At 43.2% G+C, this 20,188-nt stretch overlaps 1 protein-coding gene across 1 annotated transcript in view; it reads right to left on the minus strand.

Moving 5' to 3' along the window:
• Positions 1–20,188, minus strand: part of EHBP1 (EH domain binding protein 1) — a 236,828-nt gene that overhangs the window by 120,491 nt on the left and 96,149 nt on the right. The window contains exons 8-10 of the mRNA XM_082480396.1: positions 16,630–16,734; positions 15,786–15,908; positions 3,366–3,618 (exon numbers count right to left, since the gene is read on the minus strand). Coding sequence (XP_082336522.1) covers positions 3,366–3,618; positions 15,786–15,908; positions 16,630–16,734 — 481 coding nt within the window. The remainder of the gene's footprint in view (positions 1–3,365; positions 3,619–15,785; positions 15,909–16,629; positions 16,735–20,188) is intronic.

Consider the following 20,188-nt stretch of genomic DNA (forward strand, 5'->3'; position numbering starts at 1 on the left):
TTGTTAGCTATGCTATTTTCAAATAATTAAAGTTAACTGAGCAAGGTGTGCTGTCCTTTACTAACAGGTAGCCACCTACCCTTTTGATTTTCATATATGAAATTCCAAAAGGCAAAAGCAGATTTTGACGCTAACATTGAAATGTCCAAACCAACAAAAGGAAAACACGTTCCTTATCCCTAGCTGGGTATGAGGATTTGGCCAGAGGACATATGTTCCGAGACCGTAGTTTTGCAGCAGAATATATGTACTGGATCATCTAAGTGCCTCTGTGCCATGCAATATCTCATTCTGATTACGCTCGTGACTAGGCTTTGCTCATGTGTGTTGTGAAATCTTACGTTATCTTCACAACCATTAGCGAAATATGTTTCAATTAAGGCAATTCCCCAAGGTAAATCCTTCACAGAAGCACAGTTGAGGGTAAGTGCCTTTTCCAAGATTACACCGAGAGCCTGTTACAAAACTGGAGTCAGAGTTCAGCTCTTGGGGCACTTTGTGTAAGCTCCGTGGCCAGAATCAGAGCTTGGGATTTGCCAGAGCAGAACAGGAGGGTTCCTGATGCTGATGTGTCCATGCTCCCACCATACACCATCACCTTTCACACTAAATATGAGAGGAAAACGTCAAGTGGTGCATTAAGTGAACTCCAACGAAATGTTTAAAATGCAGGGATAAAAATACATGCCCCATTCCTGGAGGTGTTCAAGGTCAGGTTGGATGGGGTTTGGAGCAACCTGGGCAGGGGGGTTGGAATGAGATAATCTTTAAGGTCCCTTCCAACCCAAACCATTCTATGATTCTATCTCCTGAGCGACAGTAAATGTCTCACTATTTCTCACACCTTCTCACTTCTATCAGGTTCAAAACCACTCCTGAGGAAAGCACTGGACCAGCGGTAGTCAAAAATTATTAAAAACTACCAAAGTAAACCAAATTAAAAGACAAGATGTTAGGGGAGAGGTTGGAAATGACACACAAAGTTTTCTAATGCCGCGATACGACTCAGTTGTTCAGCCTTGTCTTGAATACACTGCTCAGGCCAAGTCAACACATCTCAAAATAGACACATAGTGGAAGAAATAACAGGGTCCAGAGACGGGCGGTGAAAATGATTAGAGAGATGAAGAGGCTTCTGTATGAAGAGAGATTGATAAAGTTAGCACCATGGAACTCAGACAAGCAACAAGTAATGGTGAACATGCTAGAGATACACGGCAGACAAATGCAATACTACCAATTGTTGTTTCGATAAACCAACAGAAGAGATCGTGTATGGGATTGGAAAGGTAACTTATTTACAATCAATAAAAGGAAACACATGTCATATAAGATCTCGTTTTCTCGTGGAACTCTCTGCCAGAAATTGCCACTGAAGCCTAAACTTTAATAGGATTGGGAAGAAGATTAGCCACTTAGGTACACAATAAAGCATCAATACTCACATTAGATAAGAAACAATACACATCTCGACATAAACCCTCATGATTTAGGGCACACAAAAACTACCAACTGGCGCTGCCTATGAAAATCTTTCCTTTGGTGCCCACCATACCATACTTTAGCAGAAACTTTCTACTGAAAAATTTGAAAATTTATGATATGAGGTAAGGCATAATAGTGCTTGAAGGTGTGAGTTAGTATCACAGGTCCTGTGTTCCTAGACCAGAGTTTTATTACTGCACTTATTCCTCCAGAGCGTTTCAGGATAAACATTCCAAGGTTCTCCTTGCCACACTTCTACTCAATACATTTAACAAACGGTCTCCACATCTTTTTTCAATTACATGGTGTTCCCGTAACCTGGGAGAAGAATGTGTAGAGAAAGCTACTTTGGGGATCAGGACATAAAAAAACTTATGTAAAAGATGTAAAAATCTATTTTGCAGTACTTTTGGATTCCTTATTCTTCCATCTTTCCATGGGACAACAAATTTGTAATGAAAACACAGATCAGATTTACGTTCAAGTAGAATCCACCTATGGAGATTAAAATAAGAAGGCGGCTTTTGTATACAAAGGACTAGAGAAATCTACAGTCCAGTACCCACAAAAAAACCAAGGCTGCCTGTTACAACGCTGCCACAAGCCCATTTGGCCCAGAAATGCGAGTATAAATATAAACCAGAGGAAATTCTTCACTTGCCTGTCTATGTAGCTTTTGCTCTTTCTGCTCTTCTCAGTCTTTTCCTGGATCTCTATACCTGTATCTTTGCAGGTGTAAATTATATGTATTTTTTCTCCCTGCAGATTCTGGTGATCAGTGAATGATCAGGGATGCCTGGTGTGACCGTCAACAGCATGATCACACTGTGCTCTGAAGACAGAGCAGACCATGCCCTGATGAATGGAGCTGGCAGAGACATCATTCCCCAAATGCCCCTTTTTCTATTCTTTTTTTTTTCCCCAGAACAAAAACCAATAACAAATCCACGCTACAGAGCTCTAAAAGGAAAAAAAACCCTGCAGGGTCCTTTCTACATTTCTATGAAGGTGTATGGGAACACTTCAATTTCCTAGAACGCAGCTATAAACAGAGAAACATAAAGATGATGATACGACACCTGGATTAACATTAAATATGAAAGCAATGCAAATGTCTTGCTGTGATAAATCTCATTAAATAATGCAAAACTAAACATTAATTAGAGTTGTTGTCCGTCAAATTGCTCACAGGTAATCACCATAAACTGTCTCATGAGTGGTGTGGTTGGTGACTAATGACCACAAACAAGGAGTTAAGTCTATACCTCCAAACCTCCCAAGCTGCACAGCTATTGCAAAAAGCTCTCACTCCTTGCTAGGTTTCTCATCGGTAATACGAGGCAGTCAGCGTGATTTTATAAAAGTTTTATGTGCGGTTACAATCAAAGAAACACCCTAAGAAAGTGCGTTTGGTGTTATCATTCCCACGCAGAGATTCAGTTTTGAGACTCAAAAATGTGTTACACAGACTGCAAAATGCTCTTCCTTTTTACATACTGTGTCAATATAAAACAAACTCTCCATTATCATTAACAAAAAATATTAGTTTATGTAGTAAAAATAAAGGCAAAAAGGATAGGAAGGACCAAGCTCCTTCATTTTTGGCTCATTTGCAATTGTTGGGGCAGGAAGTGCCAAAAAGGTATGCAGACGTGTTCCTTATCAAGTAATTCGCCATCAAGGAAGCAAAGAAAAGTTTCCTAAGCAATCACGTTCAGCTGAATAGCATGACTTGGGGGTACGGTATTGCTCCCTAAGGATCAGGCTGTCCTGAGGAGGTGATTACAGATCACCACGGTTGAACCCCATACACCTCAAGATTAAACCAGGGATCTCACTAATGCTTCCAAAGCTGCCGAAAGATGAAGAATCAGACTTACTCATCTAGCTCTTCCTCTTCAGCTTTAGAGGTATCTGCATAGAGGTATTTGCTCATATCCACTGGTCTGATGTTTTTCCTTTTGGCAGGTTGGGGAGGGGAATCTCTTCGAGTCACAAGCGTTTCAGGCTCAGGATCCGGCTCATCAAAAGGGTTCAAGTACTCTGGGGAATCTTCATCCTTGAAAGGATTGTAATTCTCAGCATAGAAACTTTCCTCTGGCTTTGAAGATGAAGCTATTTCAGTGTTCGGTTCTACCAAAGAACAACCAAAAAAAAGTCATTAAACACATTTAACATCGAAAAAAATTGAAAACATTTTATTGGGTCTTTATATTTTGAAGACTTGTGACAAGACCTGCTTCGTGACTCTCAATACACAAAGTCCGAGCCTGAGATGAATGTTCACACTTTATTTATTTACAGTGTAACCTGTTTATTCAAAACTAGGTCTTTCAAAAGGTCATTTCATCTAGAGCATATTGAATAGGTTCCATTTTCTCACATACTAAAGTTCTTTCGACCTAATTAGTTATTAGTTTTCTTATTTGTCAGATAAATCGTATCGCAACACATTTTAAAACGTTTTCCCAAGCTATTAGCCAATTTTTATCCCAACAAAATGTTCTTAATTATTTATTTGAGCTTTTAATAAAGAAAAAAGATATCCTGTATTTTATAATAAAATTACTTTTACTGGATATTAAAAATGGTGATAGCAAGTAGGTGCTCTTTTCATTTTTTAAAATGACTGAACTAAAAATCAGTTATTAGGTACGATCAGTAATTATTTTTCAAAACATACATATTTTCACTGCTAACTGCTCTTGGCAACAATACATAGTCTCACAGTAAAAAATGAATTTAAATTAACCCTGAAGAGACAGAAAATCAAATTACTCATTTATTATTTGGGCCGCACAACAAAAAGTTATTAGCAACCTGATGGTGCACGCGGCTCTTTAGAGTAACAGACACTACAGAAAGAACATTACACAAAAGTGAACAGCTGCTGGATATTGAATAATACGAACCGCCATTCAGCACTCCAACATTCCTTACAAAGACACTTGGTAATGTTAATCTTACTCCTCCTGCAGCATCAAACGATCACAAGCTCAGTTCAAGATTGGATCTGATCTGCTTTCAAAATCTATGCAAATAGGGACTTCAATATAGTGTTATTAAAAACCCGATTTTCAATAACCACTCCCACGTTATTCTTAACGGGAAGGGTTTCTTTTTCAGATGTATGGTTACTAAATTGAAGAAAGCATACCTTTTGGCTTTAAAAGAAAACCCAGAAGTTATTTGTAGCAAGGCTCTACAGAAGGAAAAGATGGAGTTCCAAGTGTGTTTGTCACAAAGCAATTATTCAGGAAGACAAAACTCACTAGTCACACAGCTAACAAAGAGAAAGGCACAGCACTGCCGTCACTTGGTCTTGGATGGATGATGCACTGAAGTTGCTAATCCTGGTGAATTGCTAGAAAATGGACATGGACCTGTTGGAGCGGGGCCAGAGGAGGCCACGAAGATGCTGCGAGGGCTAGAGCCCTTCTGCTGGGAGGACAGGCTGAGAGAGTTGGGGGTGTTCAGCCTGGAGAAGAGAAGGCTCCGGGGAGACCTTAGAGCCTCTTCCAGTGCCTAAAGGTGCTCCAGGAAAGCTGGGGAGGGACTCTTGATTAGGGAGTGGAGCATGAAGACAGGGGGGAATGGTTTTAAACTGCAAGAAGGTAGATTTAGATTAGATATTAGGAAGAAATTTTTCACTTCGAGGGTGGTGACCCCCCTGGCCCAGGTTGCCTAGAGAAGCTGTGGCTGCCCCATCCCTAGAGGTGTTCAAGGCTAGGCTGGACAGGTCTTTGAGCAACCTGGTCTGGTGGGAGGTGTCCCTGCCCATGTCAGGGGGTTGGAACGAGATGGTCTTCAAGGTCCCTTCCAACTCTAACCATTCTATGATTCTTTTCTGCCAGTAAACTTCCAGTTCACCCTGTCTCCAGCTGAGGTGACAGAAAGCCCTACCCCCCAGAGTAGTCTTCACATTTGAACTATGAAGACTATGTTAGCATATTGTTTTCTATACTATTTCAAAGGGCCTGTTTCTGAAGTGATGGATTATTTCTCTATGGTCAGAAAGTAGAAACCAAATGGGTTTGGCTGGAATAACAGCAAAAAATAACCAAAAATCTTATTTAGACCCCATGTGGACCCTCAGGAAATAAATCACTCACCTGGGATTGAGGGTGAGCTCAGCTGGGTGACACAAAATAAAATTGTACTTTGCCAGACAATACTGGTGGTTTTAACTGGTAGACACACAGCTGCACACAGTGCTTGTGCCTGTAGGATTTCCCTATGGTGATTGTTTGGAAAATTACATTACAAATTTTCCTTTAATTCCAAGTGAGGTTTGCAATTTCTTATTCCTTCAGCAACCTGGTCCAACTTAGCATTAAAGAAGCAACACGCAGAGTACACATCTACCTCCGATGTATGTCGTAAGTTCTTATATTTAACTCCAATTTCAGAATACAGCTATCACTGTTTCAAGTCAAAAACTGGAGTCAAAAAGGAGATTGAGAAAAAGTGTAAATCAGACACTACACTGAAACGGGATGAGATGAAAGAGATATCACAAGAAATTATGCTTAATGGTCAGTCTTCACACTATCAAAATGTGTTCTAAAAATAACCCATTAATCAAAATCCTTGTAAAAAAATCGCCAAGTAATCAGGGTTGCAATAACAGTCTTAGCTAAACCTAAAAAAGGGGTTCTGTCCCTGTTTGAACAGGTTAAGCCTCACCTCAGTGTCACAAAGCAACATTTCAGCTGGGTCTTGGGAGATGGGCATACAGACAAACTACTGCAGGATAAATCAGGGTGTGTATTTGCAGTGTGTCAGCTGTAGTGTACGTGTTCGCTTCTATCCCAGGGTAAATACAACATGTTTATCCCTTAATAAAAGGGAATAAGCTACCGGGCACTTATCCTGGGAGAAAGGGTAGTTACTGCCCAGTAGATGATGTGTATTAAGCTCATACCCTACTCTGTGAGCGGGGATTTGTTCGTAAGCCCGTGTCTTTATAAGGAAGACGTTTCAGAGAAAGCCACAATAAAATGATATTGAAGGTCTACAGCTTCACTGACAAGGGAAATCATTCAAGGCAGAAATTCTTAAAAACACGAATATGATCAAATCAAGCAAGAGTCCTTTGAGAGTATTACAGATATAATCACATCAGAGCAGAGCCCAACGTTTTAAATGTATTCTTTCATTTATTTTAAGATAAAACTGGCAAAGAGGTTCTACGCTGCCTTACCTCCATCACTCTAGTAGCCGGTGCAGGTGGTCACGGCAAGCAAACGTTGTGCCCTGCTTGCCCTGAGATGGGGTATCTGCAGCGGAGCTACACCCCTCTACAGTCAAAGCTTACATGGGTACAGTCAAACTGTTAATGGCTGAAACCAGGTGAGCCAAATCCCACCCTTCCTGCAGAGATACGTGTGACACGAAGCTCACGGGAGTCAGGATACAGCTCAAACGTTACCCACACATTTAGAGATTTGACGAACTAGGCCAAGCAGAAATGCTTTTGAGATCTGCCCTCAAAAGACAGTTTCATACAAAAAGCAGAAGAAACCCAATGAAACGCAGAAAAATGATGGAGGTATGTCTTGTTCAAATTATGTGACTTATTGGCAACTTTAAACTTTGCTCAAATCTTTAAATATTTTGCCAACCACGAATACCTGCTTCTGCAACTCTGTATGATGAACCGCTGCACCTGCATGTGAATCTGTTGATAAATACACATTATCATACCCAAACAAAACTCAGTGATAACTCATGAGCAGCATTCAAACAAACATTACTAGAAGGAATGTCAGTAATATTTCCTGAAGTTAAAAACATGGAGGGAAACAATCTCTTAAAACTATACTGCAAGCTTTTATTTCTAATTTGCTTTTCAGTGCCTCCTGGAAACGACAAGTTAAATGCTTGTTTAAATCTGATAAACTTTCAGGGGCGATGCAAATGGGTTTTGCAATTCTTTCTATTTCAACACTACGGATTGAGCGCTGTAACCCTAACTGGGACAAAACTCTTTCTCTTCTTCAGTGGCTTAACAGTAACTATGGATTTAGCCTTACCTGCGTAGCATTGCAGATCAGCACTCAGAGACCTTGGGCTTATTATTAACGAAAAGATTTCACAAAGTCCTACCTGCAGGCTAAAATTAGAGGAGCTTCTAAAAGTATCATTTTCAAGATATTTTTATAGGCAGAATTTTACAGAGGCTCAACTAGAACCCACTTCACTTGGCTGCTCATTCTATCTTCTCTGGGATATTGGTTTTGGTTGTTTTTTTTTTTTTCCCCTCTGCCTCCTTTGATGCCCCCACACGAGGGACGGTCCCCACCTGAACTTGAACCTGACCAGACTACCTCCCATGGGGTCTCTGAAACCCTTTAGGACTCTCTTCTGTGCCAAGAGTTGGTCATCACTTCTCTATAATAAATTCAATGGCAATGATGGCGAGTCAACAGCACCGATCTTAACGCCATGACCACTGTTACCTTCTCTGTGACAAAGACACTCATATTTTCTCAAGAACCTTACGATGTTGGGAAGCGCATTTTGGGGGGGTGGGGCTGAACGTACAACAGCTTAAAAGGGGCTTATTTCCTTCTTCAAGCCGATTTTATGCTAACGAGTCAACACAGATTCCCCTGCTTTCCCCTAATCACAGCTGAAGACACAGGACTCCAGTCTCTACTTGAATCAATTTTTTTAATTGCAGTTCTCTACACCAATATATATTAAAAACAAAAACAAACATAAAAACCACAGACCACATTTGCAGTTTGGTACTCCAAGGGTCAAACGCACCGTAATTTCTGCATGGTTAAGTAATAAAGCCACAGGGGTAGGAGTGACAAGAGGAGAGGTAGGAGTATTACTACAGCAGAAGCACCAGCTGCTCTTGTGCCAGATTCTGGAAACATCGCTTGCCCTAACTCTGCTGAGAAAGGCTGCTGAGAAAGAGAGTAATCACTCTGGCACTACCTATCACCGCAATCTGCCTTCTAGTTCCCAGAGGATCTCCAAAAATCACCCTGCCCTTCAACCCACTTGCCTTTTGTAACACAAACAGATTGTGACACAGCCCTTAAAACCAAACAACCCCCCCAAAAAAACATTACGTGTACCACTTTCCCCTTGGCAAAGGATGAAAGAGAAGCCACATGCGAAAGATATTGAGTGATGCCATGTGCTGCACTACTGGCAGGCACACAGTCACGCTGGTGATGTGTGCGGCATGACGAACAGCACATAATAAAAATGTTACTTCCCAGTGCTTCTAGAAAGCATAATGACTGGCACCCTATAAACCAGAGATGAGTTTCTAGCGCTTTTATTAATGTTCCCACCAGCAAAACATCGCGTTTCATTGAGATGGGTCATAGTCAACTTCTTCCTCTCTATTGGTTCTCATACTGCTCTCCTTAGGACTATCCTAGAAAGATTCCAGGGTTTGGTACCGCGATGTAGCCCTGTTCTCATTTGCAGCATAACCTGGGCTGCAGGGAGCTCAGAAGTCTACACGGACAGTAAAGAAACATATCAGTAAAGTAAATTATGTTTGAAACAAAAGCAGGAGGCAGCGTGAGCAATCGGGCACCCTCGTGTCTCAGGGGTGTTGCAGGAAACTTGCGTTGGTCATACGCAACTTCAGAATTTGCATTCCCCACCTAATTAGAAAAATATATATATATATATATATCTGGAGTGCTGAAAGCATGTCGTAGTTTTCCATTTGAGTTTGTTGTATATGCTAAGTAAAATATTAATATGTTAAGTAAACTATTAATATGTTAAGTAAAATATTTTTGTATATGTGAAGTAAAATATTTTTTTAAAAAATTAACTGACTTTAGAGTTCTGTTGTAACATGACTAAAAGGCAGTCCTCATACGATCATCTACATATGGTCTAGTATAAAGCTGTAGAGTTATATTGTTCAAATAGATTCTTTTTTTATGTTCCAGATTCCTAATGTCGAGCTGACCCACTAAATACAGAGAGAATAAACCTCAATTCAACGCATCAACCAAGAGACGGACTGTATGGTTTCGTTTCTATGGCTGAAGATTTTTGGAGGCAAGCTGTTCGTACGCATGTTCACTTCACCGTGCACCTAAGAACATTTACACTAAGGACTTCTTAAACCACAGCAGCATCCAGCACCAGTTTGCTGAGAACCCTCTGCCTTGTGCGCTGCACCCACAGTGTATACACGGATGCCGGGAGCTCTCACGCTTTTAGTTCTTCTCCACCCCTATTCCCAGGCAAAGTCCTCTGGAAAGGAGGCTCCAGATGGCCGCTCCATACATCTCAGGGAAATTCAGAAACAAATCCTATGGGGAGGCTCTGAACTTTCACAAAGTCTAAATTCCAGATTTTGCCTTGTCCATATAAAAAGATAAAGCAGACTAACATGCAGTGAATAGAAAAATACTTCAACCCTCCCCGCATAAAAGGTTAATCTCTTGATTTAAGCAGATCACAAGACGAGCGAAACAGGTAATGTGACTCTTTAAGCCTGAAGGAGAAAGTCTGCCTTAAACTCCTGAACCACTGTCATGCTCCCAAGCTCCTGAGGTGGCTACCAAAAAGGTCACATTCACTTAAGGATGCAAAAGCAAACAAGTGGACATGGCTTCCTGAAGAGCTTCCTAAAAAGAGATGGCAGCAACGAAAGTCACACTGAGGTCTCAAAGTAGGAGAAACGCCCTAAACCATGAGGGAATGTACCTGAGGCTAAACAGCAAACAAAGAGGACAGCCTGTGGTAGGGCAACGGGGTGAGAACAGCTGTAGTCCAAACCGAAGGGAAATCTCCCCAAAACGGTGAGGTCTAGGTGCTCCCTGTGTAGAGACACTGATCCAATGAGCCACAGACACACACAGCAGATTCCTGCTGCTGCTGAAGACCAGAACTTTCCTACCTAATTTGTCTCAGCACCATTTGTCAGGTTAGACAAACTAAAGCCCAGAGACAACTAAATCTGGCCAGGGACATTAAGACAAACAAAAAATCCTTCTTTAAGTATGTCAGCGAGAAAAGACTAGGGAAACTGTGGGCCCTCTCCGGAAGGGAACGCAAGAACTGGTTACCCGGGACAGAGACAGAGCTGAGGTACTCAATGACTTTTTTGCCTCAGTCTTCACTGGCAAGGACTGCAGCCGCACTGCCCATGACGCGGAATGCAAAGACGAGGATTGGGAAAATGGAGAACCGCCCACTGTAGGTGAAGATCAAGTGCAAGACCACCTGAAGAACCTGAAGGTGCACAAGTCCATGGGACCTGATGAGATACATCTGCGGGTCCTGAGGGAACTGGCAGATGAAGTCGCTAAGCCACTAGCCATCATATTTGAGAAGTCGTGGCAGTCTGGTGAGGTTCCTGCCAACTGGAAAAGGGGAAATATAACCCCTATTTTCAAAAAGGGAAATAAGGAAGACCCGGGGAACCACAGGCCAGTCAGTCTCACCTCTGTGCCTGGCAAGATCATGGAGCTCCTGGAAACTCTGCTGAGGCACATAGAAAACAAGGAGGTGATTGGTGACAGCCAGCACGACTTCACCAAGGGCAAGTCATGCCTGACAAACTTGGTGGCCTCCTACGAAGGGGTTACAGCGGCAGTGGACAAAGGAAGAGCAACCAATGTCATCTACCTGGACTTGTGCAAAGCGTTTGACACCGTCCCACATGGTATCCTGGTCTCGAAATTGGAGAGACATGGATTCGACAAATGGACCACCTGGTGGATAAAGAACTGGCTGGACGGTCACATTCAAAGAGTTGTGGTGAATGGCTCGATGTCCAAGTGGACACCAGTGACAAGTGGCATTCTTCACGGCTTGGTACTGGGACCTGTACTGTTCAACATCTTTGTCGGTGACATGGACAGTGGGACTGAGTGCACCCTCAGCAAGTTTGCCGATGACACCAAGCTGTATAGTGAGGCAGACACGCTGGAGGGGAGGGATGCCATCCAGAGGGACCTGGACAGGCTGGAGAGATGGGCCTGTGCAAACCTCATGCAGCTCAACAAGGCCAAGTGCAAGGTCCTGCACCTGAGTTGGGGCAATCCCAAGCACAAATACAGGCTGGGCAGGAAATGGCTGGAGAGCAGCCCTGAGGAGAAGGACCTGGGTGTGCTGACTGACAAGAAGCTCAACATGAGCCAGCAACGTGTGATCACAGCCCAGAAGGCCAACCATATCCTGGGCTGCATCAGAAGAAATGTGGCCAGCAGGTCAAAGGAGGTGATTCTGCCCCTCTACTCCACTCTCGTGAGACCCCATCTGCAGTACTGCATCCAGCTCTGGAGTCCCCAACATAAGAAGGACATGCACCTGCTGGAGAGCGTCCAGAGGAGGGCCACGAGGATAATCCGAGGGCTGGAGAGGCTCAGAGAGTTGGGGCTGTTCAGCCTGGAGAAGAGAAGGCTCCGGGGAGATTTTATTGTGGCCTTCCAGTACCTAAAGGGGGCCTACAGGAGAGCTGGGGAAGGACTTTTTACAAGGGCATGTAGTGACAGGATGAGGGGGAATGGCTTCAAACTGGAAAAGGGGAGATTTAGATTAAACATGAGGAAGAAATTTTTCACTTTGAGGGTGGTAAGGCACTGGCCCAGGTTGCCCAGAGAAGTTGTTGAAGCCCTGTCCCTGGAGGTGTTCAAGGCCAGGCTGAATGTGGCCTTGGGCAACCTGGTGTAGTGGGAGGTGTCCCTGCCTTTGGCAGGGGGGTTGGAACTCGGTGGTCTTCAAGGTCCCTTCCAACCTAAACCATTCTATGATTCTGTGATTTCCCCCGTGCCCTCAACTTTTTGTGGAGGAAGATGACTGGAGGAAAGGCACATGTCAAGAAGGCCAAGCAAGGGAAGATGAACACAACCAGTGCCCATTATAGGGACAAGACAGCTCTGGAGCGGAAGATCCAGCACTTCTCAGAGGTGTCTGAGGTGACTAGAAGAATTCCTGGGGAGCCACTAATCATAAAGTAAAAGCTTTAAAAACACCACACCAGATGGTCCGACAGCCTGAAGCACCTCAAGATCTTCCACTTGGTTCAGCGCTCCAGGCAGACACGCTGCTGTCACATGAACCTGACAGAGGCTCCATCCCTCCCAAATAAAAAACACCTTATGACACAGTAGGAAGAATCTAGTGACACCCTGTTTATCAAAAATCATTGTGATGTTGTTGTACGTTGACTGCTGCATGATGGCAACAATGTGTGGGAGGAAGATTTGGTACACACACCCAACAACTCAGCATTGCTGCCCACAGCTGTATAGATGGGATTTCTTTGGGGACCCAAGAGCCTGAGACTGTCCAAGTACACAAAAAAGACCCAGAGGAATGGAGAATGTCCACGACTGTGACTGAAGATGGCAGTAAAGGCTAGATGCCACCAAAGGGACCAGAATCAGCCAAAAAAATGTGCCCCACGTATATTGGGAGGCTTTTGGGAACATAAGCAGGCTGGAGCCTTGGATGCAGGACATGAGGTGTCAAGCTACTCTGGCACTACGAAACACCACCAGTTTGTAACTCCCTGTCCCTGAGATGAGAAGGAATCAATTTCTTAGTCCCTATATTTCGTGGTCAGAAGACCTGCTGCTGCTTTCTGCCAGCGCAGGCCCTCTCTGGAAAGGAAAGAAAAGCTGGGTTTGGAAAACAGCAGTTTACAAAGGGTGTGACTTACACGGCTCTCTCCAGGGAGAAGGGGGCTCATCTTTCTAGACCAGAGAAGGAAGAAAGGAATAAAGGCTGAATCTCTTGGAGCAAGTTGTGCATGGACAACTAGATGGATAAGAATAGGTCTTTTATATCCCTGGTTATTCTGCCTCCTCCCAGAATCCTAAGGGAACTCACAGCCGAGAGACAGACTGGAAATAAAGCCAAAGATCCACACACGAGAATCTAATCCACATATATTGGTATCTACAAAGCTGAAACAACTCACTTCCCACAGCTCTAGAAACGCCTGACAACTTTATAGGAGGGAGAAGGGGGCTGAGATAGTGGCTTTATGGCTTCGATGGCCAAATCCAGAAGACAGTGCAATGTCCTTGTTTGGGAAATACAAGCTGTGAGACTACATTACAGCCAAAGCATGACAGGTCTGAGATCACCACCCACATTGGCCTCTGTGGACTCAGAAAAGCCACGTTGTGAGTAAACATTTAGCTCGGCCAGAGAAAGAGGGCAACCACAGATGGAAACTGCAGCTCAGAAATGCAACCTCATTAGACCTGGCATTAGAAATCCCATGGCTGTACTCTGGGCTGCTCCTGCTCAGTGCAGTTCTTTTCCACTGCCATTACAGAGCAGCTCCTGGGGTTTGGTCAAAGGTGACAAAAGCTCCTTGGTACTTTCTGTGGGAAAGAAAAGTCTTGGAGCTTTGAACAGGAACAGCTGAGTACAGCTTCAGACTTGGGATTTAACTATGGATTGGCATTTTGAGCAGCTGCAAACTAAGAAAGTCATACACTTTTCTTTTTCTGATGGCAGCAGGTGGAAGCCTGCATATCTGGACATGGAGTTAACGACAGCAGAGATGCCTGCTGTCTTGGTGCTCCTTTCTGTCCTTATGGCCTAAGTCTTATCAGATTAAGAACTTACAGGGGATTGATTTCTCACTCAAGCAGAATATGAATGGGCATGAGCAACAGACAGCATCTACCTGGACCCGTGCAAAGCATTTGACACTATCCCGCACGACGTCCTGGTCTTTAAATTGGAGAGACATGGATTTCATAGATGGTCCACTGTCTGGATAAAGAATTGGCTGGATGGCCACGCTCAAAGAGTTTCAGTCAACGGCTTCGTATCCAAGTGATGAGTGGTGTTCCTCAGGGCTCAGTACTGGGAACAGTGCTGTTCTTGTCGGCAACATGGACAGTGGGACTGAGTGCACCCTCAGCAAGTTTGCCGATGACACCAAGCTGTATGGTGAGGCAGACACGCTGGAGGGGAGGGATGCCATCCAGAGGGACCTGGACAGGCTGGAGAGGTGGGCCTGTGCAAACCTCATGCAGCTCAACAAGGCCTGCAAGGTCCTGCACCTGGGTTGGGGCAATCCCAAGCACAAACACAGGCTGGGCAAGGAATGGCTGGAGAGCAGTCCTGATGAGAAGGACTTGGGGGTCTGTGTTGATAACAAGCAGCATGTGAGCTTGCAATGTGCAATCACAGCCCAGAAAGCCACGGGCACCCTGGGCTGCATCCCCAGCAGCGTGGCTAGCAGGGCGGGGGAGGGGATTCTGCCCCTCTGCTCTGCTCTGGGGAGACCCTCCCGCAGTGCTGCCTCCAGCTCGGGGGTCCCAACAAGAGAAGGACATGGACCTGTTGAAGCAGGGCCAGAGGAGGCCATGCAGATGCTGCGAGGGCTGGAGCCCCTCTGCTGGGAGGATGGGCTGAGAGAGTTGGGGTGTTCAGCCTGGAGAAGGCTCCAGGGAGACCTTAGAGCCCCTTCCAGTGCCTAAAGGGGCTCCAGGAAAGCTGGGGAGGAACTCTTGATCAGGGAGGGGAGCCATAGGATGAGGGGGAACAGTTTTAAACTGGAAGAGGGGAGATTTAGATAAGATGTAAGGAAGAAATTTTTCATTCTGAGGGTGTGAGGCACTGAAACATGTTGCCCAGAGAAGCTGTAGCTGCCCCATCCCTGAAGGTGTTCAAGTCTAGGCTGGACAGGTCTTTGAGCAACCTGGTCTGGTGGGAGGTGTACCTGCCCATGGTAGGGGGGTGGAACTAGGTGATCTTCAATGTCCCTTCTAACCTAAACCATTCTATGATCTTATGTTGGTCTGGAAAGGGGATTAACACCTATTACGTGGCACAAGGCACAATGCCAGAAGTCTTAACTGAGGAAGCCATAAAAGCAAAAAAAGAAGAATGAAAGAGATACAATTAAATTATAATAATGAAGATTATTGCGAATCAACAATAGCTGTGATGCAGTGAAGATGGTAGCAAAGGAAGTTCTGACATAAACCATCATCTGTCGGGAACAGAGGCACCTAATGGTGTGTGTTGCTCACTTATACCACATGAGGCAAGTACTAGTAACACACCTGACAGGTCTAAAAGACTCTGGTTCAGCTCTTAGCTGGAAGCCCCCAGTGGCAAATACACATAAGGATATGACTCAAAGGATAAATCCATTTTCCAGTGGTGACTGGTAGCTATTGCTACGTCAGTACTGCATGCAATAATTGCATTTCATCAAAATAACATTTTTCATTTGTAGCCCTACCAAAAAAAAACCCAAACCCCAAAATATATAATGTTTCATTAAGCATTTGCAATTAACAATGAATGATGTAGTAAAAATCTATTACCTTCTACATCAGGGTCTCCAAACGGATTTAATTCTGCTGTGTCAGGATCACCAAAAGGGTTCGTACTAGAGCTGGCCAGGTCTCGCTCCTCTTCGTCCAGAAAATTAAGTTTATTGATAAGCTCTAGAAACAAGTTGGAATATTGTTTTAATTTAGATACAAACTATTCATCTAACATATTTCAAGCTGAAAAAAAACCCATATCAATAGTCCCTTGAAACACTGCACCAGGGTACAGCACGAACTGCACAACTAAGCTAATGCACTTCAGCAGTACACCAACAAAGGAGGGGGAAAAAAAAGGTGAAATGAATGAAACTTCTCATTGCTGATCAGAACATCACGAAACAGAAATGACTACTGAGAAAGCCTTCTATTATCGTCATTAAAGAAGTGTTGCAGAACATCTAACAAGCTAAATACAGGGATTTCTTTTCGGTTGTTCACATACACGTTAACGATCGTCGGGAAATTTCAAGTTTTGGATGTAACATGTCCGTAAAATCAGAGAGGGCACATTTTGTCAAGTTAGAGAGGTCGAGTATTATCGATTGCACAATTAATGTTTTAGGCTTGGGGTCTGGGGTTGGTTTGTTTTGGGTTTTTTTTGTAATTTTTTTTTCCTTTCTTGTTCGTTATCAGATGACAAGGGAGCTGGCGAGGAGATCGGCTCTTTCTCTATCGTGTTGTTACCTGTTGGATGCGCTACAAATTACTGAGAGTCATGCTGGGTGGAAGCACAGAGATAAAGCTGACAGCTGAATACAAGCAGGAGTCAAAAGGTAACAGGTCACAGTAAATACAGACAATCAGAAACAGAAAGAAAGGAGGAAAGCTCATAGACCTTCAGAGGAACTGGCTGATTTAGCTGAAGGCATATTTGCTTGCTTTATGCAGTCATCTTGATCTTCATCTAAGCTGCTCAGAGCATTCAACTGGTTTACAATTTCTGTAAATAGAAGCCAGTCAAGACAAACGTAAGGCAAGGGCATTTAATGAAACAGAAGTGGAACGAGCACTGTTACTAGAAAGAGACAGAGCGAGAAAGAGAAGAGACTCAGGCTTAATTAAAAGAATACATTTAGAACGAGTCCTTACAATGCTATACCTACAGCAAAGCATCTGCGTAAGCGCTTCGGTGATAATTTAATGAGAAACTCAGTTAACAGACATAAACAAAACCTTGCCAGATGCCCGGTGTCAGCAGCAGTAATTAGTTTTATGAGGAGGAGTACACATATCAGTTCAAAACTTAGATGTACTGGATGTAATTTAAAGACTTTTCCTGCTTGCGAAGAAAAACTGAATTTTAAATCATTGTCAATCAACACAAAACAGCCCCAGAACAATTTACCTCCTTCCCAAACCCTTAAGGCTACAGAAAACTAATACATATACATGCATTTTATGCATTTTATTTATTTATACACACACACACACTCTGATTATTTAACATTTGCAATCAGTCCCCATTAACTTCTGACCTATGGCAAGTTGAAGTTTTCTAATAGTTCTAAAAGATATGGTTAGCGTTTTGCTAGGAGAAAGCATACTGAACGTATATATTTGTGAAATTTGTCACTGTAATGCTATGCAAGTAACACCTTTCTGTTTGGTAAAATCCTCCTTCACCTTCTATCCATAGTAGAGAGCAGCGAACCGCCATGAATTAATGTTTTTTAAAATGTGTTAATGTTTCATTCTAATCAAGTTGTTGATGCCTCCATAACTCTGGAAGGAAAGAAAGAAGCCAAATCCAACTAGGTCTTAGCAGCTTCTGCCCCGAGGGGAAAAATTCCTCTCTGATCCCCCCCTAACGCAGCCCTATCCACCGCATCTGACAAACGGAGTTTCTCTAGTAACGGGGCATCACTGAAAGACCTCAGGCTCAGGTACCTGGGGAGAGGGGACAGATTTCCTCCTCTTTCCAGCTAACAAACGGGCAGGAGGAACCCGTGCAGGAGAGCTGACCCTGCTTGTTGAGTATCGTTGCCCCTCTGACAAGTTTTTTTCATCTCCTTCCTGCCTTTTCCCAATGAAACAGATGATGGCTTCTGGTGTCACCAGTGGAGTTAAAGCTACGTAGATGCCTTTACGGCACATTTCTCACACCAACCATTCCTGGATTTCCTTTAAACTTTGATTTCTTGTACAAACATGGAGTTATTTCTTTGTAAGGCTTTTAGTTCACTGCTGTAGCGTACTTGACTTTTCCTCATACGGCTTTTGTTTGAGAAAGCAAACGTTTATCACCAACTCTCATACAGTAGTCTTCATTCTACGAACTAGTTATGAGGAACAAAATATCAGTGTGAGGGGAAAATTGAGGGGTATCATGACTGTCCCAACCCACGTTGGTGCCCACAGCCACCGAGAGCGTCCTAGCAGGGGGGACTCATGATTTTCCAGAGGGCAACACCTTCACCAGTTGACACTCCGACACAACTCTTCATTTCACACCTTTGCGGAGAGTATGAAGAACCTGAAGCCAAAAGCAGAGTCCAGAACTTGAAAGTATTTCAGCTGTATGGTTAAAAACTTCTTTTCTCAATTTAAACCGCTTTGTGAAGATATGCCAATTGGCAAATTCCCAAGTGAAGTGATCCAGTCTGCTGATATCTGTTGGGCATAATCTATGCCGAGAATGACAAAGCCACAGCCACATTCCTCTTAACCGCACCTCCTAACTGTTCTTGACCTTAAAGCAACCATCTACTCGGGATTACATTTATATCTATCTACACAGGGTTAATTTCACCCTCCTCACTTCCTCATTCTTAGCTCCAACAAACAAGACTATTGTTCTAAAAAACTAACACCAAAACTGCCCCCAAAACTCTTAACTTGCTCAGTATAAAATCATATAGACACCTTAGAGATCTGAACAATCTGATCCTATCTGCCGAGAATTTTTAAGACTCAAGACACACAATGGAAAATACTTTGCTGTACTCAAATAAAACAGAGTTGACCTTATAAAACACTAGTATAAACACATTACTAGTTTAAAACAGGCTGAGATGCTGACATGATTTACAATTTATTATGCCAGCATGTGAGAAAAAAAAAAAACAAAACCACCCAAAACAATTACAATTCAGTTTTTATTGTCAGAAAATAACAAATTAAGTTCAGAGCTTTAAAAAGAGGGAATTCTTTGATGTGGTCTGAATCACCTGGTCCCATCTGCCAACCTAAACACCTGTGTGCACTACAATGTTTCTCATTACAATATTAAATGGTTTATGTCATATTTTGGAGTGTGGAAGCAGTAGGTTGGAGATTTATGTCCTATATTATCTTTTATAAATCTCATTATCTACAAATGTATATTAGCTTGCTCTACAAGTATGTCATATAAATCACTGGGGCTTTTTTTCCATTCTTCTCTCTTGCCTTTTTTTTTAAGCAGCTTGCTGCTACCGACAAAGAAGATTAAAGGTAACACAAGTTTACATGGGCGGTATGGTTTTGCAAACGGCAGAAGCCTGCTCTTAAAATATACTGGGATCTAGATTCCTGCAATAGGGAGCACATGGGCACCGTGCTGAGTCCACGTGGCACCCCAGGACAGTCCCCATGCTCCCGGTGCAGACAGAGGAGGAGGCAACTAGTATTGTATTTATTACTAGCGATGTATTTATTACTAGCCCAAGTTCGCGAGTTATGAGCCACCTTTTTTCAAGTTCGCTAGGATGCCTTGTCTTCAACTGAAGGCTAAGGGCAGGATAATTTGGGGGCATTTCAATTCATCTGTATCAATAGCGTAGAAGCAAAATATTTGAAACATATTTCATGGCTATGAACACCATTTTCATGTTCACATAAAACAGACCAGTTAGGTGGAGATAGAGCTTTTACACATGAAAAATTAGGAAGGAAGGGGAAAAGTCTGAGATGAAGGGAGATTTTTTTTAAAAAAATGAAAGCAGTGCTTTGAACGGTAAACATCTTGCAGTCTGATCTTAAGGTCAGTTGTACAGCAACAGCTCGCGCGTTGACCACACCAAAACTCCATAGCGCTTTTGAGGTAGGTCAGTATTGCGCCGCTTATTTCATAGCTGAAGAAACAGAAGCACAGACACCCAAAGTTAGGCAACGCATCGAGGACAAGAAGCATTTCCTAACTCTCCTGCACCATCTAGAGCCCCAGTGAGCAGGTCTCCCTTGTTCTCCTCGCACTTGAATGTATTTGTTCATCTAGAAAACTGTAACTTCGGGCTCAATTAAAAAAACCCAAGCTTTTATACACTACAAAAAAACAGCATCTGTGATAAAGTTTTGCAGCACTTCATGTAGCTGTGGCTTGAGAATGACGTTTCAGTCCTCAAGTCAGCCAACGCTTCTGCGAGAAGACTTTGAGCTAAAAGATAATAATCCCTTCTGCTTTACCACTTGCACTT

The sequence above is a fragment of the Vanellus vanellus genome, assembly GCF_965231255.1.
Source record: "Vanellus vanellus genome assembly, chromosome: 3".
Lineage (NCBI taxonomy): Eukaryota > Metazoa > Chordata > Aves > Charadriiformes > Charadriidae > Vanellus > Vanellus vanellus.